The 23,594-nt window shown below is 41.3% G+C and overlaps 1 protein-coding gene across 6 annotated transcripts in view; it reads left to right on the top strand.

Moving 5' to 3' along the window:
• Positions 1-6,661, top strand: part of CNTN6 (contactin 6) — a 125,974-nt gene extending 119,313 nt beyond the window's left edge. For all 6 annotated transcript variants that reach the window (XM_068202326.1, XM_068202325.1, XM_068202324.1 and 3 more), the window contains 4 exons: positions 822-1,008; positions 4,440-4,552; positions 5,278-5,446; positions 6,105-6,661. In XM_068202326.1, the coding sequence (XP_068058427.1) occupies positions 822-1,008; positions 4,440-4,552; positions 5,278-5,446; positions 6,105-6,238 (603 nt within the window). In that variant the 3' untranslated portion in view covers positions 6,239-6,661. The remainder of the gene's footprint in view (positions 1-821; positions 1,009-4,439; positions 4,553-5,277; positions 5,447-6,104) is intronic.
• The last annotated feature ends 16,933 nt before the right edge of the window (positions 6,662-23,594 follow it).

The following is a 23,594-nucleotide window of genomic DNA, read 5'->3' on the forward strand; positions in this document are numbered from 1 at the left end:
GACCATCAGCTCCAACCATTAACTCAAACATTTGAAGAAGGCAGTGGAGGAGTCCCCATCTCTGCAGGGATTTAAAAGCTGTGTGGATGTGGCACTTGGGGACGTGTGTTAGTGCTGGACTTGGCATTGCTGAGTTAATGGTTGGGCTTAAAGATATTTTCCAACCTAAATGATTCTGTGATTTTGGGATTAAATAATGTCAGATATCATTCCTGGTCATTTTACTTGCATAGTGAAGCAATTTCTTATTTTCTTTTTTTTTTTTTTTTTTTTTTTTTTTAATTTGTAGATAAGAGAAAAACAAGTAAAAACCACTTTAAATTCTGTGCTATCATTGCAATGTAAAAATGAAGGTAATAAGAGTCATGTACAGTCCACAAACCTTCCTAAATCAATTAATCACTGAAAAAAATCGCAGGTCTAAATAGGTGTCACTGAATCAAAACTAGAGCTAGGATACAAAATAATTAAAAACCTTTTAGATGATTGAGATAAATGCTCTGTTGTATCTCTTAAGGTTCTCTTTCATTGTGTTCAACCAGAAAACCAACAAAGTTTTTATCATTCCTTACCTTATCAAAGGTTTCCTTCTGGACATCTGTAATTTTAAGGATTTCATTTAGTTCCTTAATTGGGATCCAGTCTCTGAAATGTTATTGCTTTTCTATAAATATTCATGCCTGGGTTTACATCCTGCTAGATTGGAGTACAAAACAATCCTGTATTCCTCGAAATCTTCCTTGTCAGCATGTCTGCTTCCCAGCCAAGCCTCTAATTGCTGGAACACAATGAATTGCCTGTTCTTTGTTCTCGCTTTTTAGGTTTCATATTGGATAGATGATCCCAAAGAAAGCACAGCTGGGAAGGTCAGAGTCAGTGGGAATGTGACAGCCAAAAACATCACGGGCCTGAGAGCTAACACGGTGTATTTTGCAACAGTCCGAGCCTACAACACTGCGGGGACAGGGCCCTCCAGCACCCCGGTGAATGTCACCACCAAGAAATCCCGTGAGTATTGGATTTGGTACAACAAGGATCCCAAATTCCCAGCTGGGACAGGCACATTCCAGCTCACCGTGACCCATCACTGCCAAACGCTTCAACAGCAAAGAAAACTAAATCTCAAATTTCTTCATAAGTCAGACAACAAAATCTGTGAGTGAGAGACTTCCTCTTGTCCTAAATCAGAGCCCACAAGGAAGGATTTCTGTTTGCCTTGGAAGAGCAGCCCCCTTGCTTTCAGGGGATTTCAGAGATGCAGAGCCAGTAAAGGAGGGATGTCCCACAGGTCAGACAAGAGATTCTGGGGTGAGGCTGTGTTGGTTTGGGGGTTTTAAAGGAAGCTTTAAAACCCCCAAACCCCCCTTTAAAATATAGAGGGGTTTTGAGACCTCTGAACTTCGCACTGCAGAGCTCAGCACAAGGGATACATTGATATCAACACAATTTAGTTTTTGTTTTTTTTTTTTTAAATTAATACTAAAAGTAAAGCCTTCTGCTGTTTTGTTTTCCTTGGAATCTATTTTCCCACTAAATTATTGATCAGCCCTTTAGCATAAAAGGGAAATATTTCTCCTGAGTTTCACCAATTTTCCTTTTTTCTATATGCTGTTCCATGCCATTACTCCAAGTGCAAGATAGGAACAACTTGTAGAATGAGTTAATTGATTTTTTAATTGCCACAAAACCAGTATTTATTGTAAATAAAACAATCAAAAATAAAGCCAGAGAAGATATTTCTGAAGGGTTCAAACAGGATCCATCCCTGGAATTGTCCAAGACCAGGTTGAATGAGGCTTGGAGAAACCTGGGATGGTGGAAAGTATCTGTGACCATGGCAGGAGGTTGAATGAAATTAAATTTAAGTGCTATTCCAACCAAACCATTTTGTGATTCCACTACTTTCATCACAGTCCATTTTTCAATAGAAAATAGATTCATCTCTGGGAATTCTTCCCTCTATTCCTATGTGCACCTGTATGAAAGACAAGTTAACGACATGGCAGTCAAATGACAAAACACAGAAGGAATAAATTTGCTTTTGTTTTACATCTACTTTATCTTCTGTCAAATTCAGGATTGTGCTAATGGTTCATTTAAAAATTAAAGTCAAAATAACCTTTTTAATATTTAAATATATAGATTAAAATTTCAAACTCTGTCTGTGGAAGATGCAAGCACTTGCAATAAGAGAAGAGATAATATGTCAAGAGAATATAAACAATGTGCATCTGGAGCAGGAGATGGAGCTCCAAAGTAATAGCTGTCTTCCTGCTCAGCATCCAGGATTCCTGCAGCCTTCTGCTCATCCCATTATTGCAGGGACTCAGCAGAGCTGAAATGATCCTTCTGCCAAAGAGGTGCAATTCTGATTGAAGTGTTCGTCTCTAAGATCGATGTCAGGTCTAAGGTGACATCCTGGTTTAAGTTAAAAGTACTTAGGGAGTGGAATTGAGGTCCTCAAACCATGGACATGGCTCCATAAAGAGCTGTTCTCTTCTGGTTCTTTCATTATATGGCATGGATTGCAGAAATTCCACTTTCCTCTTTCCCTTCCTTTTCCTTCCCCCTTATCTTTGCTATTCAGCTTCCTCTTCCTCCTTTTCCTTCTCCTTTTCCTTCTCCTTTTCCTTCTCCTTTTCCTTCTCCTTCTCCTTCTCCTTCTCCTTCTCCTTCTCCTTCTCCTTCTCCTTCTCCTTCTCCTTCTCCTTCTCCTTCCCCTTCTCCTTCCCCTTCTCCTTCCCCTTCTCCTTTTATTTTTTCATCTTCCTCTTCTTTTTCCCTTACAAATAAATACATATACACATGAAATATATCAATATTACATATAGATACTGGAAATACTTGCACTGACAAACCTCAGCACAGTACAGCAACAAAGCCAAGTGTTACCTAAACCAGGACAATAACATCAGCACCTCAATAAACTTAAACAGATATTTGGGATTTCTATCATTCTTGACAGCACTGATTACAAGAAATTAATTGAGGAAATAATCTGCCTGTCTTAGACCTGGAACTGCTTGGTTTTGCTAACAGATATTCCTATGGATTTGGGAAAGTGCTCTTACCACTTATTCTAGTTTCTGGCAGAAAAAAAAAAAAAAACAGATAATTTTGTTTTGCAAATCCTCCTCTGGTGTTTTTTCAGCCCGAAGATCATGAATTAAGATGGCTTTAAGTTTCTATGTCAAAAAGCTTTGGACAAGGCTGTAATTCACCCATTTTTGAGTGATTTCAAACCTCTTCAGAGAGCACAGCCAATGAAGTATTTGACATCCTTTGCCTCTTGTGACTATTTTGTTATCCAATTCCATATATGAAATGTTTCCTGAAAGCAACAAAGAGTTTTCAAGCCATATTTAAATAAATTTGCAGTTTGATGTATGTGAGAGTAGATAAATGTCTTCATAAAGAAATTAATCTTTTCCAACACTGACAGTGGGGCCGATGGAAGGACACCCCTGGATATTCACCTGGGAGCTCCACCAACGCCTCATTTCCTACCAGAAGGGTAGATTAAACTTCTCCAAAGCCACGAGGCAGATGGATATGAAACAGCAGCACCCATCCAGTTATTTTATCTCTGTGGGAAATGAAAGAAATTGTCCCCAAATCAACCAAGTGACATCCATCAATCACCAACACAAGGGGGGAAGAGAAGGATCCCAGAGTTAAACAATTTAGAATTGGGGCTGGAATGTGCTTCTCCAAATCTCTCCTTATTTTTACCTCTTTTTCAGTCCTTCTTTCCTGTGCCACCACCCAGCAGGGCCCGGGAGGACGTGCCATGGAGCAGGAGAGAACGTGTTGGCCTAAATCCGAGCTCCAGTTCAAAGGCACAGCTCCACCCTCACATGTTCACACGGGATTCGGTTCCAGTCACTTGTAGGCAAATTTTCAAAGTCCTCACACTTAGGCATAAAAAGCCTTTGGAAAAGCTGCTCTCAGCCTATTGTGCTGAGAATTTCTAAAATCCTACAATGTTTCATGGTGGATCATATGGAGACTTTCATGTGCAGCTCTTTGTAACCTGTCCTGGCTGATGGAAATCTTGCCTTCTGTAGTTTGCTCCCAGTTTTAGCTTTTTCTGAGATCCAGACAGCAAAACATCCTCTAGGACATGGAAATACAGAGAGGAACAACATTTTCCTTCCACAAAATCTCTCAAATATAACTTGAACTGTCAGACACTGTCAGGCTGTGCCTAATTTTGCAAATGAAGTCTCACAGTAAGAGGTTCTGTGCTATGAATAGATCTTTATTCTGACTAATACCAGAGCAATGATGGACTGGAAAATGGTTTTTTGCTCTTTTAGGTTTGAATCACCCAAGCATTTGCTACTCCCATATCAGCAGCTCATTCAGCTACACTATGAAAATTAATACTCAGTTTATCTCGTTATTATCATAATCCTTTTTATTTTTTTTTTTTAAAGCACCAAGTCAACCTCCAGCGAACATCGCCTGGAAGCTGACAAATTCCAAAATCTGCCTGAACTGGGAGCATGTGAAAACAATGGAGAATGAGTCTGAGGTGCTGGGCTACAAAGTAAGTGATTTCTTTATCCCATTAATCAGAGATTTTGGTTACAATACAGGTACAGAGATTTGGTGGAAAGTGAGCGTACATTACCTGGAACACTGATTTTTCTGGATTTATTGGGATGGTTGGCTGATGCTTATAGAGATATTCATCCAGAGTAGGACTTCTTTATCCCAACAGAGGGATTTTCTGTCCCCAGTCCTGTATTTCTCTTGTCCCCTTGTAATCTTACTTAACTAAAGTTTCTTGCTTTCATATCTCCAGGGAAGGAGTTTCGCAAATATATAAGAAATAGAGAACAGTTCTTTGAATCATTAAAAGCAATCATAAACCACATTTAAACATTCTCACCCTGTTCATGAATGTACTTTTAAAAAAGAGACTTAAAGATACTCACACAAAGATCTGTGTGAATGAACCAAAGAGCACTCCCATAAATCTGCTTTTAAAGGAAACAAAAATTTATTTTACAGTTTGGTTGCAGTGCAGAATTCTTTGATTATCCTCTTGTTCTAGGAATCCACCTGCTGTGGTACCCACCCCAAAATACTGCAGAATTTATTCCCCTGTTTTAAATTGCTTTTAACACCCTGCAGGATGCTGAGAGTGCTCAGAAAACTTTGGGAAATGACAGAAGAATCTCTCGCCCCCCCCCCCCCCCCCCCCAAAATATCCATTAAAACTAAAAACGAAATGAAATAACTCTTGTTTTCCATTCCCTTTCTGTTTAGATTCTGTACAGACAGAACAGGCAGAGCAAAGCCCATATCCTGGAGACAAACAACACTTCAGCTGAACTTCTGGTCCCATTTGAAGAAGATTATCTCATCGAGATAAGAACCGTCAGTGATGGTGGCGATGGCAGCAGCAGTGAGGAAATTAGGATTCCAAAAATATCGAGTAAGTGAGAGAATTTTTTTCCCCTCTGAATGCTGTTGCATAAGAAGAAATCTGTGCCTCTAAGCACAACAGATTCCCAGATTGTCCCTTGCCATAGGTGTCCTCCCTCCTGGTGCTTTTTGGTGCTGGCTGCTGTAAATTTGTCTCTGATACTCTGACATTCATTAGAGGAGAAAGTGTTTTGCTCCAAACCTTATTTTTAGTGCAGGTCTCCACTGCCTGGGCATGCAGAGCTCAGGGAATGACACAGGAATAAGATTTCTTGGGAAAGTCAAAGTTCTCACACAAAATGTGGCCCTAAATCTGCCATGGACAGAGGTCTCAGCCCGGTCCCATGGCTGGGGTGGGGTGGCCCAGGGTGCAGCCTCATAAATAACTTGTTATTCATGGAAAATGGAGCATTTTTATATTTATATATCATAGTTCGTTTTGCTACAAAATAGTCAAAACCCTTGTGAAGATGATGCTCACAGGAAAGGTTGATCCAAAACCCTATTCCATGAAATGGCCACTACAGCTTAATAAACAAATAAATAGCAATAACATTTGTGGAAAATGTTTCATCTTGAAAAGAGAACCGAGATTGCTGTAGAGCTAAAATGCAAAGAAAAACTAATTTTTGACACAGATTTACCTCTGTCTGTTTATATTTTTACAGGTTTAAGCTCTGGAGCAATGAAATTATCCCAAAGGATAAACCATACATTGGCATCTGGGATCCTGCTGTTGAGTTCTGTTCTTCTAAACCCTTTTCCTTGCTGGTTCCAGCAATGCTCTGCCGTGGACTTCTAAAAATAAAAGTGTAGATTTTATCTTAATTCTTCACCATAACCAACATTCCTGCGAAAAATCAACACTGGGGAGGGGGAGGGAGGTGGAAGTGGTCTGTCATTAAGAAAATATTAGGCATCAATATTCCACGAATTTTTAAAAATAGGCTTGGAAATAAAGGGGTAAATCAACATGCATTAATTAAACGGAGCGATGCCAAACCTAATTTGGGATTGACACGTGGGTGGTCTCAATTTTTTTCCAAGTAGTTGTTATTGGAGCAGCATTTTAATGGAATGTCAACCTGTGCAGGCTGATGCCACAGAGGGGAGCAGTGATTTAAAACTCTTGTGATGTGGATATTATTTATCTCATATTCTTCAGTGTATCCTGTTAAAAAAAAAAACCCACTTTCAATTAAATAAAAGCTATTTGTTTACTTTTTTGCACTTGTCTGTATTAGAGGAGGTGTCATAAAACACATTATTTGAAGTGCCCTGTGCTATTTTCTGTAGAAAAGGGGAACTTTAATAAAAGGTGTCTCCTATGGACCAACCCAAAGCTCAGTGAATTCCACAGAAAAACTTTCAGTGGCATCAGCAGGCCTTGGACCAGAGCTGAAATAACAGCACCTTTTATGCCATCAGATATTTCACATATTCTCAAATCCATTTTAAAGGACTTTTCCATGCAAAGACTGTTCTGATCAACAAAACTTGCAGAGACACTGAATATTTTCTGAGGGAAAACTGAAATCTAGCTGTCCTTAAGCAGGATCAGTTGGTCTCTCCTGATTTTGTTATTCTTTGCTGTGGCTTGAAAGCGTAGATTCATCTTTGGGTTGGGCGTGAAGGTAAATGAGAACAACATTGATTTTCATCATCTTGAAATATAAATAAAAGCAGCTAATTAAGCCCTTCAATCTCCTGAGTCCCCAGAATGACAAATTAAACACCAGAGCTTGGCTTTCAAGTCAGGAGATGCAGCTCAACACTTGAAGCCACACTCCTGCCAGCTTGAACTACGTCTGATAAAAGGTGTTTTTTGCCTGATGTCATTACTGGGAAATCTTTTCTTCCTTCTCACTTTGCTCTGAAGTTTATTTTCTTTTCCCCACTGTCAGATCCATGTTGTGTCATCTTTGTAAACATTTATAACTACAAGATAACCAAACGCCCCAAATATTTTTAAACGGGGGACTGTTGGAATGGGGGTGAGGATGTGTCAGCACATGAATGGGTAAAAGAAGCTCAGCTGTGCATGGAAATCCTTCAAAGAACACATTAAACCATGTTGGTTATCCATGGGCATGAATGGGAATTCATAGAGGAAGCTCCAAAACTTTGGTACCTCCTCAAGGTCCCTGCCAAGCCAAACCTTTCTCTGATTCTCTGATTCCTCACAGAGCCTGTGGACTGGTCTGGCAGAAAATAAACTCAAAAATTATAAAATCATTGCAGAACCACATGGTAGAGATTGATGTCCGAGGAAATAACTCTTCACAGGATCATGGAATGGTTTAGTTTGAAAGGGACATTAAAGATCTCTTCCAGCTGGTGGTATTTAATAACCCCCAGACTGCATTCAATATTTTCTAGAGGTCACTCCTGTTTGGTTTTGTGAGAGCTTTTTGCATCATCCCTTCCCAGTAGGTGTCCAGCAGGACCTCTGCTCACTCCCAGACCTTCTGTGCCCATTAAACAACAGATACCTTTTATTTCCCTTCATTAAACTGAATCTGAAATTCTTATACTTCGTAACATTAATGCAATTCTTTGCTAACTTTACCCAAAAACATCTTTTTATTCAAGTGAAAAGAGATTTTCTGCAGAGCAGTTACAGCTCTATAGAATGTCTGAGCAATGCTTAATTACAGGGAGGTTCTGGAAATAAAATGTCACTTTTAGAAGTCTGTCCTCTGGGATTTCTACAAAGTTCCTAATCATAGGAGTTATTAGGAAGAGGTTTAACACAGCTTTCAAAAGAGAATGGTTTAGAAAGAAATTAACGTGCTGTATAAAATCCTGATAATACCTTAATGAAGTAAAAACATTTTTCCTTGTGGTGGAAGTAAACAATGAATCACTTCTTCAGATTTCTTCTCACTTTTGTTCAGGAATGATGTTCTTTTCTCGCTGAAGAAGATCTAAATCAGACTCTTTAACCTCAGCATTTTGTCACTCCCATGGGAGCAGCCCTTTTTAAAAAGGGACACAACTGAGGAATCCCAGGAATACGAGTGAATGTTCCCTTGCTGAATTCCCTTGGAGCTGGAGTTGCAGGGTGAATATTCAGCCTCAGGAGCAGAATTAAGCAGTCTTAAGGACAAAAAACTTTAAATCCAGCTCCTCCCATCATCCCTAAATCGCTGCAGAACTTGTGCAGGTTCATTTCCTCCTCTTCAGCTTCCCAGTCCTTTTGTTGGTGTTTCACCAAGACAAATTGAGCCTGAGCAGCCCAAAGCACTGAAAGTCCAACTCTTTTTATGTGAAAGTGTTATTAAAGCAGCTGATGCTGAAATGGAAAGAGTTCACATGGCTGGCAGCTTTCATTAAAAAGAAAAGAGAAAGGGTCAAAAAGAATTTTGTCACTTAGAGTTGCAGGAAAAAACTTTGGAAATAGGAACAGCACAAATCCCCTAAAACCAGAAGTTGAAATGAAAACAACAGAAAAACTCTGCAGTGCTCCTGACTTTTAACAGCCAAGAACCTGAATTAAAAACCCCATTTGAAGGTGCCCAGTAAAGGGAATTTTGGACCCAGACTTAGCAGATTTTAGAGAAAATCACAGACCAGCCAAAGTTTTCAGACAGCTGGAAAAATAATACCTATTTTCTTTTGATAACCTAAGCAAAGTACCAAAACATGAAAGAGACTCACAGTCAGGGATTTTCATTTTGAATTTAACACATCAACAAAATATTTCTCCATGAAAAAAGCAATTTTGAGCCTCTCCAAATGTTTCCATTCACTCCAAGCACAATGTTTCTTTGTGATTTACGAGCATTTAAACTTTATTTAACACCTTCTCCCTTCTTTATAGGGCAATTTTTGAATAGGAATGCCAAGAAACGAAATAAAATAGCCCATGTGTGTTATTGCACCAGCCCCTAAATCAACATTATCCCAGAGTGCAGAAACTCCCTGTTTTCTGTGGGTCGTTGGAATGCAGCCCTGGTGATGCCTTGACACCGAGCTCTAAATCACATCCATGAACAAATGTGTTGTAAATGTGCAAAAAAGGTTTTATTAATATCAGCCTGTGCCTCAGTGGTGGAGAATTCCCCGCAGGGATGTGCAGGGCCCGTGTGGAAGAGGGGATTCACCTGCTCACGGGGGGTTTGGGGACTCTCTGGGGTGCTGTGGGGGTGGCAGGGGATCCTGGCTCCTTCTGTGTCCCCCTCCATGGATTTCTGTCTGCTCAGGGAGCACAGAAGATGTGAGAATTTGAATAAAGCAATGGTTTTGCTTTCCCTGCTTGAAAGACGTCAGAGCTTGAATAAACCGACGTGGTTTATTGTGAGGGTAGAGGTGGAAAACTACCTTTATCAGAGCCTTGCATTCTTTTGTCCATCTCTGCAAGCCTTTGTGAGCACTGCAAGTTACAGACTAGGCAAGTTAAAACAGCACACTTCATCTAAATCCAAAATTAATTTCTACTCTAAGGTAATCTCCGTCCCCCCATGTCTCATTTATTCCCCTCCAGCACTGATATTTCCAATACACCATCCCCCAAAATTGCCCTGGACGTGCCCAAGGGTTGCTGCATCTCAGTGCTCCCAAAAATGAGGTTTCAGGTGCCTCTGTAGGTGTAGCCACAATGTCATGGAAGCAGAGAATCCCAGAATGGTTTGGGTTGGGAGGGACCTTAATGCCCATCCAGTGGCACCCCTGCCATGGCAGGGACACCTCCCACTGTCCCAGGGTGTCCCAAGCCCTGTCCAGCCTAGCCTTGGGCACTGCCAGGGGTGTGCTGGCCTTGGATTGAGATCTGGTGGCAGTCACAGAGTCATTCCCACACGGAAGCTGAGCTCTCCAGGTACAGCTCCAGCAGGACTCCCCCACTGGCTGTGCATTATTCCTGCCAAGGAGTGGCCCAACCTCCCTCCGCTCACCCGAGTTATTTTCCATATGCTCCTTCTGCTCCTGACTGAACTTATGGGAGGGACAACACCTCCAGGATTGCTCCGAATGGAAAATATAAAATAATGGCAAGTGATGCATTCAGAAATATCCACCTTAAAATTTAAATAGGTTCCACAGACTTCATACAGTATGCCCCTGGCCAAATCCAGAGTCTAGGTAAAGATTTGACATTTCTCTCGCTCTGACCATTATCTAATCTAAAAACTGGGGGAGAGGGTGGGCAATCAGCACCATTAAAATAAAAATAAAATCTTCCCTGGAAAAATTTACCATGAGGAAAAGGTCAGTTGGACATTTTGACAGCACAGTACAATGAGGGCCTCTAAATAGCTTCAATCATTCAGGCTTTTTTATTAGGAGCTTCTTTTGTCAGTTCCTAGCACTAAATACTTGGAAACAGGTCTGACGCAGCAATTAAAATGTCATATTAATCATACTGGTGTGCCTTGTTTCTTTGCTTAACCTATTTTATAGACACCAATATACTTCAGTACTGAAAAGCAGCTACAAGTGTTTGTCATCTTTATGGAATGAACTGGAATAATTCTGAAATGCTAAGGGATCCCAGAAGAGCAGAAGTTTTTTGTAAGGTGCTGTGCTGGGTTGGCTATATGGTGCTCGTATCCCAAATAATTATATCTATAATAAATATAATATAATATAATATAATATAATATAATATAATATAATATAACAAATAGATTATAATATATAATAATACAATATATAATAATATATAATAATATATATTATTTTTATATATATATAAAAGGAATCTTAATATTCCAATAAGATAAATTTCATTGTTGCACTTGAGTCATCATGTCCTAACAATTGTTTTTTTCCAGATTGCCTTCAGTGAAATGTCCAACACAAACTTTCCTCATTCATGTACTTGTTTCTCCTTTTGTTGGTTTTCCAGCCACACTCCCAGTCACATCCCTCTGCTCCAAGTCCTCTGCTGCCATGGGTCCCATCTCCTCAGCTTTAATCCAATTTTTCCCTTAGAAACCATCCACAGGCTCTGCCAGTAGCCTTGCAATGGGTCACTGTTATGGTAAGAAGTAAAATAAAAACTGAGGTGCTCGAATGCAGGGTTTCATAAAAAATGGAGGTGTCTGGAGAGGCCAAGCCTCCTACAGCTCCTGGGGCTGTCAAACATCCAGGTGGAGGAGCAGCCTTCCCTTCTCTGTGCACCACTTGCTGCTCTTAGAATCACAGAAACAGGAATCGTGGGAATCATGGAATGGGTTGGGAGGGATCTAAATCCCACCCAGTGCCACTCCTGCCATGGCAGGGACACCTCCCACTGTCCCAGGCTGCTCCAGCCCCAGTGTCCAGCCTGGCCTTGGGCACTGCCAGGGATCCAGGAGCTTCTCTGGGCACCCTGTTCCAGGGCCTCCCCACCCTATTCACTCTGAAATCCCTTCTCCTGGCGAATTTGAGCACAGGGATCTTTTCTGGAGCTCTCACTGCAGTGGTCTGTGGGAGCACTGCTGCCATGACTTAATTACATTATTCTGCAGCCCTGCTGTCCCAGAGATTTTAAAGAGAAACAGCCCAAATCTTCCCCGGGTCCCAGTTCCCTCAGCAGATTCAAAGCCTGTGCAGTTTGAGTGGGCTTGGAATTTATTTGAAAGCCTTCTTACACCAGTACAATTTATCCACAGAGATCAGCAGTTTACATCGTATTGATTAATGCAGCTATTGATTTATTCTGCAATTGTACTGGCCAGGTTTATACAGCACTGGAAAGTGCTATTTTCCAGGAGTGATTGACTTCTTTCTTTATTGACTAAAATGAGCTGATAAAAATCATCCACTGGCTGAGCTAGAAGTACTTTTTTTTGTATTCCTGCTTCCAGCAGAGAAAAGTAGGAGACAAACACTGCTGCAGAGCAGAGGAAAGAAGTTCCAAGGCTTAACCCCTCTGGAATTACCCTGCCTGGGCTAAGCCCAGTCCCAGCCTCAGCCAGGTGCGAAGATGGAAGGGCTGGGCTGGGAAAAAGGCAGGCAGGAATTTGGATTTGGATGAGGATGATGAGCCTGCTCCTCCTTCTTCTCACTTCAGTGCTGAACATTTGTGTTTTCCAGAGCTTTCTGCTGCTCCTAAAGCTGATGTCACTATCCCCTACCCCAGGTATGGGAGCCTCAGGTGGGCTCCTGGGAGGGGCTCAGGGATGGAATGGGCTCTTCCTGCTGTTTTAGGGAAGGTGCTGTCTGCAGGCGGGGTTTTTGTAGCATCTCGTGGCTTTGCAGTGCCACACAGTGAATGTAACACCACAACACCACTGATCCTGGCTTTTCCCAGTTTGGGGGAAGAGCCCTGAAACATTTGGCTGTCAATCACATCAGCTCTGAGCTGTTCTCCTGGTGGAACTGCTCCATCAGGCCAAGGAAATTCCAATTTTTAACAAGTACCAGAGCTGCATCGTCCCCCCAGCCCTTTAAATATCCCAGCTGCCTGTCTGGAGCATGAAACACTTTTATTTCTCTATTTGTATATTTGCATTTTCTAGTGAAATATGTAAAATAAAATTAACACAGTTGGACAAACAGCTCCTATAGAAAACACCCATGAAAACCCACATTGCTGCACTTCAGAAATACTTTCTAACAGAAAAATTCTTCCAGGCCATTTAGTTTCACAAGGCTTTTAAAATTCCTCTTAAAGTCTGACTTGTAAAATAAACCTTTTCTCTGACTTAATTGTCAAAACTTCTCTCCCAATACCCAAGCATCACAAGTTAGAAGAGAGAACTGTGCTCTGTTGCTGTAATTTTGGCAAAAGGTGAAGTTTATTCCATCAAGCCATGGATTTAAGTCAGGGTATAGTCTGGGGTTATGGATTTACATCCCCACTGTTCTGCTCAGGAGGAATTTCTGTCCCCAGGAATGAACTCACAGCTCTGGGCTGCCCAGGGGCATCTGGGGTGGAGCACAGCCACCTCCAACACTGGCCCACACAGTGAGTGCACTCAGCAAAGAAGGAAATTCACAACAACAGGGTAAAATTAAAAAGAAAAGTTGGTGGCTAAGTGATCTTTCATACACCTATATGAAATATAGATGAGTGCAAACTCAGAAATGTGTGTATATATACATGAGGAGCAGGAAATGGAGAGGTGTGTAATGGAAACAGCAGCACATTTCTGATTTTCCCTCGCTGCCTGAGAAAGGGAATCCCAGCTAGAGGCAGGGTAGAGCTCAGACATTGCTATCTAGGGGCCAGAATAATTTATATAATTACATAATATAATAATTTCTCTAGTAATATAATATTAAATGCATAATATATAATATGTATTATATATTTATACTATACTATACATGCTATTATAGTATATTTATTGATATTATATTATTATATTATATTATATTATATTATATTATATTAATATATTAATATATTATTTTATTTTATAATGTAAAATATATAATATAATATGCAATTATCTTATATAAACATAATAACATTATATATAATATAATATTATTATATTATACAATATGTATAATTATTATATAATTATATTATACTATATTATATTATATTATATTATATTATAATTTATCTATTTATATATGTATAATAGATATATAATTTCTCTATTATAATAGATTAATTATATTAATATTTTATAATTTTTAAATTATTATTATATTTAAATTATTACATTATCTATATATAAATATATAATATATAAAATATGTATTATATATTTCTATAAAGATATATATTATATAATATATATTTCTATTTTATATTTTACATAAAATATATAAATACATAATATAAATACAAATATATTAATAAATTGCAATTATAATTATTAAATTATATGACTTATAATAATTTGTCTATTCTATAATCATTTATCTCGTAATAATTGATCTAATTCTGGCACCACATTCCTAAGCGGCAGCTCCCAATCATTCCTCTGCACTAGGAGATGTGTGTTCCTTCCTCCAACCACCGCAAGGTTTCCTCCATAAACACATCCTGCTGCAGACACAGCCCTGGCTCTCTCACTTACTGCTTGTTGGAGGGAATCAAATAACAACATGCCTTGCACTTTGAAACCTTGTTTATGAAACTTCCTCATAAACCCACTCAAGGAAACATCTGAAATAAAATCATGGCCGTTGCTCCCCATCAAGCCGGCCCCACAAATGGATGATTTTCTTTAAATTAAAGCCATCAGCTACAACGGGGCTGCTTTGTGGCACTCGACAACTTTCAGTAAAATCAGCCTGCCAGCATGGATTGATTCATGGGCACCCTGGGCTGTGCTGGTACCTACCTGAGCATTTCAGAAAACCCAAGAGCCCAGCCCAAATGCTGCCTGTGGGTTTTCGTCACTGTGGCATCCTCTGGCTGACAGTGATTAAAGGCTTTCAGCGCCATTCCAGGTGGCAGGATGCTGACTGGGTATCCATCGGCATTCTTTGGTTGGATACTAAAAAATGAGGGTTTTTTTTCTCCAACAAAACCACATTTTCTTCTGTTTTTTCCCTTGTAATACATCTATTTTTTCAGAGAACAGGGGCTGCCAGATCCTTCTAACCAGATTTCCCCAGATCTGTGTTTTGCAGAGCTGTTTAAGCCAAAAGAGGCACCAAAATGCTCTTGGTTGTGCTTTGTCCCTCAGGAATTTTGGGCTCTGGACTTGTCCCCTCAGGATGGGAAGGATCCAGGGATAACCTTCTACAAAACACCCCCTGTTCTGGGAGCCAAAATTTGGCTGATTGCCCCGAACTGTTGTTTCCTCCCTCTACACAACAACTGTTGAGTGGAAAAAATTTTAAATTAGAGAATGAAATTAGTTTGCAAAATACCCACAAATATCTGCTACATAATTTTTTAATTCTTTAAAGATTAATGGATGAGAAGAAGTGATTAATTCAAGCTTTGCTTTGCAGATGATCTCTCAGGCCTCACAGCGTACGTGCACAGTCAATATTTTGAAAATGTTTTGATTAATAAATCTTTATATAGCCCACTGCAACTTTGTAGATTTAAATTGATGCTTGCACTCTGCATACTGATTTTCCCTGCATGGTTTCCTGACTCAGGCTCGTTAGTCCAAAGGAAAGAAAACAAAATAAACGCTGCTGAGCCCAAAATATTTCACTTTCACCACGTAAGGTATAAAACCCTTTGGAAGACACTGTGTTCTAGGCAGAAGTTGCCACCACTGCATCAGGCAGCTGTCCCCACCTCCAACCCAGTCTCCCCAGCACCATCCCTGGATTTGTTCTGGGCTATCAGTCGCTCCCACAGCAATAAAAAATGAAAGAATGTGGGAACCCAGAGCAGGGGGAATATCCCCCTGTCTGCCCTGGGGTGCTCTGACTCCCAGGAAAACACTGACTTTGACCCTCATTCATGGAGAAGGCCTCCAAAGCTTCAAAGTAAAGCAGAGACCACGGAAGTGTGAAATAGATTGTAGAGATTGTCGATGGTAGTGTAGTATGTCACATGGGTGAGAAACTTAGGGTTTAGGATTTTTAGTATGTTAGAGATGGGTTCAAGATGGAGGGTACAGGGTGTTGTCGCAAGTTCCTTTCTTCTTTCTTCTTCTTCCTCTTTCTTCTTGGGTTTAGGTGGTACCATGTAATTGGGTAGAAAAATCCGCATTGTGGGTCTTTAGGGGTCAGTTATTGGGTTAGAAAGGAAAATAATTAAGGTGTCACTTTTTAATTGGGTAACTTAGTTTTTGATTAGACTTAAAAGGCCTTGTGGCAAGAGATTGTTAGCCATGTTTGTGCTGCTTTTCCTGCACGCAGAGTCTGGTGCAGACGGCGTGCTGAAGTTTTGATAAGGTAACAATGAACAGAAGCTGAAGACAGAAAAAGTCCAATGCGTCTCTCGTTCCTGACACAGAACTGCTCCAGGAGGGTCTCCCCTGCCAGGGGAGCCCCCAGGGAGTTGCTCAACTTGGCGCCAGCAAACTCACAAAAGAAGATGGGCATCAGTCTCTTCTCCCAGGGAACAAGAGACAGGACAAGAGGAAATAGCCCCAGGCTGCACCAGGGGAGGCTCAGGTTGGACATCAGGAGGAATTTTCCCATGGAAAGAGTGGTCAGGGAGGTTTGGAGTGTCCATCCCTGGAGGTATGCAAGGAATGAGTGGATGTGGCACTCAGTGCTCAGGGATTGGGTATAGCCTGATGATCCTGGAGGGCTTTTCCAGCCTCAGTGATCCTGGGATTCTCTGCACACTCTCAGGTTAACGCAGCTCACCTTTAATGTTGGAGCAGAGGTTTGTTCTTGCTCTGCTGTTTGCTTTGAGTTTTGTTTAATGCCACGAGCACTGAGTTATTCACAGCACGGCTGGAACAGCTTCCAAACAACCCTGGAGCACAAAGGGCCTGGGGAAGGCACTGTGGGCTGAGCCCACCCTGGGGAATCTGAGCTCCTGATCCTACCCCCTCCACCAGCTCTGCACAGGTCCAACCCTCCCAACCCCACCTGGACACTGTCAGAGGTACACTGAGATAAACCCCACGACTGCAGTAAAACTCTTTAACAAACATGAGCTGAGTCAAGGGACAGTGGAAGTCTTGTGCTCCTGCTGGGACAGAAACCAAACACTGAATCTCTTTGGCAATGCCCTAACACCCACAGGAAATATAAAAGACGAAGTAAATAAAATGAAACAGGAAATAAAAAGGTTTTTATTTGGTTTCTGGCGCACCACAGGCTCCCTGGAAGCCACTTTTTCTTCATATGTACTTCCCACAGCCTCTGATTCCCTTCACTTCCTTTCCTGATCACATCTTCATCCCCTCATGCACTTCCCTGCTTCTCCCCTCTTGTGCTGGCACTTCTGCAAACATTCCAGCAGCTCCATACAAACATTCAGTCCATAATCCAAGGAACTCGTGGGACAGGGAAGGTGGGTGCTGTCATTGAGCTGTGGGGGGGCTTCGCTGAGGATCCCTGTTCTTTCCAATTTTGCTGAGTAAAAGAAGTGTTGAGCAACTCCTTTTCTTTCTCCAGACGGAACTTTGGAGCCACATCCAGTGACTTTTCCAACGTTTTATCTTCTCCTGACACTGGATTATGGAAATGTAACAGGCACCTTAATTCTACACTTAAAACATCCCCAAAAGGTTAAAGCAGGCTCGGGCTAAGCTCATCCTGCAAACGGAACCATTTCTTATAAAGAAACCCCCATAAAAGCACTCAAGTGCCAGAGAGATGATCAGTATAATTTTTTAATAGTAATGGAGAAGATTAATGATAAAAAATTTGCACCCCAGCATTATAACTCTTGCAGCAGATACTATCATTACGTGCATTTCACATTATCACTAATTTTGTATTCAGCACGCCAGGACCATTAATTCAGATCCAGTCTGCAGCTGAATGAGGCAGATTGCTTAAGAAAATAAACGTCTCTATTACTTTTTATAGTGTTGAAATTAATTTACAGTTCCAGTTTGTGAGAACTAAAATTGAGAATTAAAACTATATTTGGTACCTGAGATTTCTCAGAGATTAGCATTCACGAGGCAGTAAAAATATTAACTACTTTAAATAATGCTTGCAATATTTCCAGGGTTATGAAGCATCTTCTCTTAGCTCATTTTAATTTATTTAGCATCCATCTCTCTAAGCGTATTCACACCACTGGAAGATTAGAACGAGATCATTGCATTAAGAGAAATACTATTTACAATGAAGTGTAGTATCTATTTCCAGGGGCTTTGGAAGGCGTGAAAATAAAGATTTTGATGATGTCTTTAAGGGCTCTCCTGCTGCTTTTGTGCTGCAAGAAAAGTCAAAGTTGAGGAGAATTTCTGAGGCAAAGTGGCATCGAGTCAGGAGTGGAGTAAATAAAACCTTTATGAGAAAAGGGGAACTGATAAAACACACAAAGAGATGTTAGTTCTGGATTTGTCTCTGATAATCCAAAGTGTAGAAGAGAGAAATGGGGGAACCAGAGTCTTCAAGCTAAGCCATGGACACTGTAAAATTTTGGGATTGTGGCATTGTTTGGGTTAGGAAGGGACCTTAAATCCCATCCAGTGCCACCCCTGCCATGGCAGGGACACCTTCCACTGTCCCAGGCTGCTCCAAGCCCTGTCCAACCTGGCCTTGGGCACTGCCAGGGACAGTCCCAGCTGCTCTGGGCACCTGTGCCAGCCCCTCCACACCCTCCCACGGAAGGATTCCTTCCCAAAATCCCATCCGGCCCTGCCCTCTGGCAGTGTGAAGCCATTCCCTGTGTCCTGTCCCTCCATCCCTTGTCCATTGTCTCTCTCTGTGTTTCCTGCAGCCCCTTCAGGCCTTGCAAGGCCACCCTGAGCTCAGCCCAAAGCTTCTCCTGTGCAGGTGAACAATGCCAGCTGTGCCAGCCTTTCCTCCCAGCAGATGTGCTCCATCATGAGTTCTGGTTGTTTTTTCAGTCTCCTCCAAGAATTAACACCCATCTTTGGCTGTCAGGGCTGTTCTGCTCCTCCTCAGCCCCATCCAGCCCTGCACTCTCACTAAGCACACCCCTTTATTTCTGGGTGAAAGCATTAAAAAAATCACAATTACTACCCAAAATTTTGATGTTTGATCATGTGGAATTTTAAACCTTCAGTGTGAACCCCAGCCCTCAATCCTGTCTGCCAGAAATCTCCTTGAAATGAATGAAAGGCTGAGCTCCTTAAACAAGTGGTTGATACAAGCAGCTGAAGCTTAAAGAAAACCATCAAATTTCATAAGAAAATTGGATGGGTTTTCCACAGTGTCATTGTAGGATTAGGATCTCAGTCAATAACATCTGTTCTAATATGTCCCTTGCAGAAGGAAGAAAATAGGATTTAAATTTAAATCCACAGACGAAACAAGAGGGAGAGTGGCAGACTCAGAGCTCTCAAGGTGCAATACTTCCCATGAGGCTTTGGTAAATTTTAGTTTGATTTGGATATTTAATGATAAAATGAAATCTCAGCTTGATTGTATCTGTCTGCAAAAGGCTCTGAGCAGCTGATCCAACCTTTTCCTGGATCCTCAGACTTTGAGTTTGATCTGAGAGGCACAGTTGGAATAACTGGAAGGATATTTTGGGGAGGGAGCTGCTACAAAAATCTCCAAGCACTGTTAGGACCACGTGTGATGGGAAATTGTTTTGCAGATCTCCTGCAGTACCAATTTAAAAAAAGAAAATCATTGCTTGACCATTCTTCCATATAAACATCATTTCCTATGGGTACCATTGCAGAAGAGATTATGTTCCCAAAGACTTTTTCGTTGCTTACACTGATAGCAATTTTTATTATTTCAAATTGGAGAGGTTTCTGTTAGGGATTTTTAGGATGAAAGCACCTCAAGCTGAGATTTTAACAGCTGAGTTCAGAGTCTGAAGCACAGAAATGGCACTGCCTCAAGTTTTCATTACAAAAAAAAAAAAAAAAAAAAAAGAAAAAAGAAAAGAAAATATACTGTTCTTAATTCTGAAGGCTAACCCCCAAATGCCTGAGTGTCATTTTATGAAAATCTCCCTTACATGAGCAGTGAGTCTCCAGTGTTCCATGGCAGTGCCTTTGCAATAATGGTTTCAAATGGAAACATTTATTTTTCCCTGGTTTTTAGTAGCTACGGGAGAAGCAGGGGGCTAATTACCAATGCTGAGCTGCAAGGGTCAGATGGAGAGGAAAAAATAAAACTAAATGTTTCTGAAAATAGGTGTAGGATCCTGCTGTGGCAAATTTGAATGATGTAGCCTGGTGCTGTGGGGGTTTTACCCTGTAGTTTTTAAGTTATAGCAGACTTGGTGTTTTTTGAGTTGGAACTGGCAACTGCTTGTAAAGAGACACAATCAGACCTGGGAAAAACAAGTTATTAAAACACTGAAGGGTGATTTTCCCATTTAATACAATGCATATTTAAGTTTAAATATACATAAGATCAGCAGCTGAGAATGCAGAGGTGTCTTCACCACAGAAATCGGCAATTCAGCAGCAGTGAGACACCTCCAGTGCTCTCCTTGCAGGTGGGCTGGCTGCTGCAGGAGGAGTATCCAAAATAGGTCACTGAGAGAAGAAAAGACCGAGTTTAATATTATTTTCTTACTCGGTTCTGCTTCCATGTCATCCTAAGATCCTGGCAGGGGAAACTGTGGGACTTCCCCCTGTCTCTTGAAGGTGGCCTTGTTGTCACATCATTGTCACGCAAAAAGGGCAAAATGAAAAGAAGAAAGCCCAAATTTATGGGTGAGTCGGAGCGAGCCGTTGGCCCTGCAAACCAGAGGTAGAAAATTGTTGGGAAGGAATGTGGGATGCTGGAGATGATTTACAAACCCAAGCCTGACCTGCTCTGTTCCCCTGAGACCACAGGCACTGCTGCCAGAGGGAGATCTGACAGAAAACCCAAACCTGCCGGATCAGCTGGGGTCTGACAGAGCCCAGAGCAGCAGCAGGAGACCAGCACAGTCACTGCAGGGTGTCCAAGAGCCAGATGATCCATCTCTGATTCCTTCAGGAGAGCAGGAGCAGGTGGCCTTTGGCTCCAACTCGCCCTGGGAGCCTTCCCCATGCCAGGGTGAGCTGCCAACACTGGCACACAAAGCCTGCCAGCCATTCGTGGATATCTCATTTTATCATCTTGCAGAAAGCGCTAGGAGCCTTCAAGACACCAAAATGAAAGAGTTTAGCCCCTGCAGGAGCACCCTCTGTGCTCCCAAGCAGAGATCTGCTCTTTTCCATGGGTGTCACAGCAAGATCCATCTCATCAGACACCAGAAAGCCACGGGCAATTACTGAGCAGAGCACTGCTGGCATAAATGAGATTAAACACCCACCCACATATACCGAGATAAAGCAAATGGGAAAGTGGGGGAAATCAACCCTCAGGGCACTCTGGAATACAGATTATTTTTTTGTTCTTCCTTTCTGGAAAGCACTGAGTAAAAGGTCTCCTTCATTCTGATCAGTTCAGATGGAGCATCTCGCTGCAGCCAGAGAAAGGCAGGCACTAAGAAGTTCTCAGAAGAAATAAAGAAGTTGAGAAAATCATTTTATTGCCTGACAGAAGGGGAGGCTGCCTTAATTTTGTTGTCACTGGGAGTCTAAATGTATAAGGACAGCTGCTGTGCTCAAGCAACAATGCAATCAGTTAATGCTTTCAGCAGGGAGACATTAGCTGCTTCTGCCTCCTGCCAGGCAGGGAGAAACAAAGTTTACCAAAAAAAGGGGGAAAAAGGAAACTTTCAGACATTTTTTTTTCCAATTTTCCCCCTGCTTTTTGGGCAAAGGGAGAGCGAGGCCCCCAGCAGAACAGGGAATGCTTTGCAGGAGGTTCCCCTTACCCCGTTTTGATGGTTGGTGCTCTGAATGTGCCTTGTCCATCAGATTTTCTGCAGCAAAGCCACATAATTACAAATATTAAACAGCACATGATTGGAGAGGGGATCACCACAGCTACTCTTCTCACTGATGAAAAAAAGATCAAACAGCAGAATGTTGGCTGAGATTTCAAATGAAGCCACAAAACCAGGAAGAATTTGCCCAACATAGAGCAGAAATTGGCATGAGCAAAATGAAGACATTTGCTGTTTTTACATCCCCAAACTGAAGTGAAGGTAAAGGAGGAACTAAAACTCTCTGTAAACTCAACGATGTGTTTCTGCCCCGGAGCTGGAATGAGGAAGGCTCCTGCTGGAGGAACAATCCACACATCTCACCTGTAAAAAGTTCTGAGGAGATAAAAAGGAGAATCAAAGGAGTTTTATCTTGGAATAATGATGTGTTCATGAGGAACAGGAAAAAGGGAAGAAGGGAAGGGAAGGGAAGGGAAGGGAAGGGAAGGGAAGGGAAGGGAAGGGAAGGGAAGGGAAGGGAAGGGAAGGGAAGGGAAGGGAAGGGAAGGGAAGGGAAGGGAAGGGAAGGGAAGGGAAGGGAAGGGAAGGGAAGGGAAGGGAAGGGAAGGGAAGGGAAGGGAAGGGAAGGGAAGGGAAGGGAAGGGAAGGGAAGGGAAGGGAAGGGAAGGGAAGGGAAGGGAAGGGAAGGGAAGGGAAGGGAAGGAACTGGTATTTTCTGGACCTCAGTTCCATTTTCTGTGACAGAATTTTCTGTGCCCTTTCACAATCCAGTTAGTACTTGACTCAGAAACCCAAAGACCTCGGGTCACTCCTAAACCCAGATCTCAGGAAAAAAAAAAATAGAGAATCATGTTTTATACAGGTACAGGTGGAATTTGGCTCTTTCTGTCAGCAAGTCTGAAACATAATGAGAACACTGAAATAAGAGAGGCAGAGACAATATTGCCTTAAAGGAAACAGGAGAATGTGGATTTTGTAACTTGAATGCTCTCAGGCCATCACTAGCTGAAATGAAAGAATTTACCTTAGGTAGCTCTAAGATCCAATCTTGATCTCATTTGCAATTATTACATGCTGAAAGTTTAAATATTTCATATAGAAGAGATTAAAAGATTGCAAGAGAAACTGAATAATCTCCAAAGACTTCAGAAAGCAAAAGGCCAAACCCAACCTGAAAAGGAAAGAACACTAAAACTCTGTTGTTAATTAAATCCCTTATTTATCACATTTGTCTTAATTTCAAATATTTATTGATAAAGGATTTAAATAAGAAATGAAAGATGAATCCTTTCTTTGGGACCAGTGATTATTTGAAGATTTACTGAAAGCAGCAGAGAGAATGCCAGGCAGGCTGGACAGAAAGCACAGCTCAGTTTAGATATTAATCTGCAAAAGTGGATTATGAAAGTCAGGGTTAGACATTTTCACCAGGGTTTTATTCAGTCTGGGGAACAGCAAGGACAAAGGATTCACTGATGTCGAATAGCTGAGAAATCACCAGGGAAGGAGATGGAAAACAAACCTCAGATCATTTGAAAAGATTAAACACTGCCATAAAGTAATTTAATTAGCTGTACTTTTCATTGTTTGGGGGACATCTTCAGAGCTGTTTTATCCTTCTCTTGCTTTGCTCCCTGGCCCCCATGGAAAGGGCTTGGAGATGTGGCTGTGAGAGCCCCAGGAAAGGCACCACCACATCAAATAAAGCCACATACAGACTCATCTCTAAACTCTCTTGTTAATTAAAAGACAAACATCAGAGTCTGGTCATGTTTCCAGTCAAAAGAAAAAAAAAAAAAAAAAAAAAAAAAAAAGAAAGTTTTGCCATGGTTTCAATGACAGCCAGATCAGGTTTCTCATAATATTGATCAAATATCAAGTGCAAGAGGGTGAGATGGCTCAGGAAAGCAGTGGG

Source organism: Anomalospiza imberbis, chromosome 11 (assembly GCF_031753505.1).
Source record: "Anomalospiza imberbis isolate Cuckoo-Finch-1a 21T00152 chromosome 11, ASM3175350v1, whole genome shotgun sequence".
Classification (NCBI taxonomy): Eukaryota; Metazoa; Chordata; class Aves; order Passeriformes; family Viduidae; genus Anomalospiza; species Anomalospiza imberbis.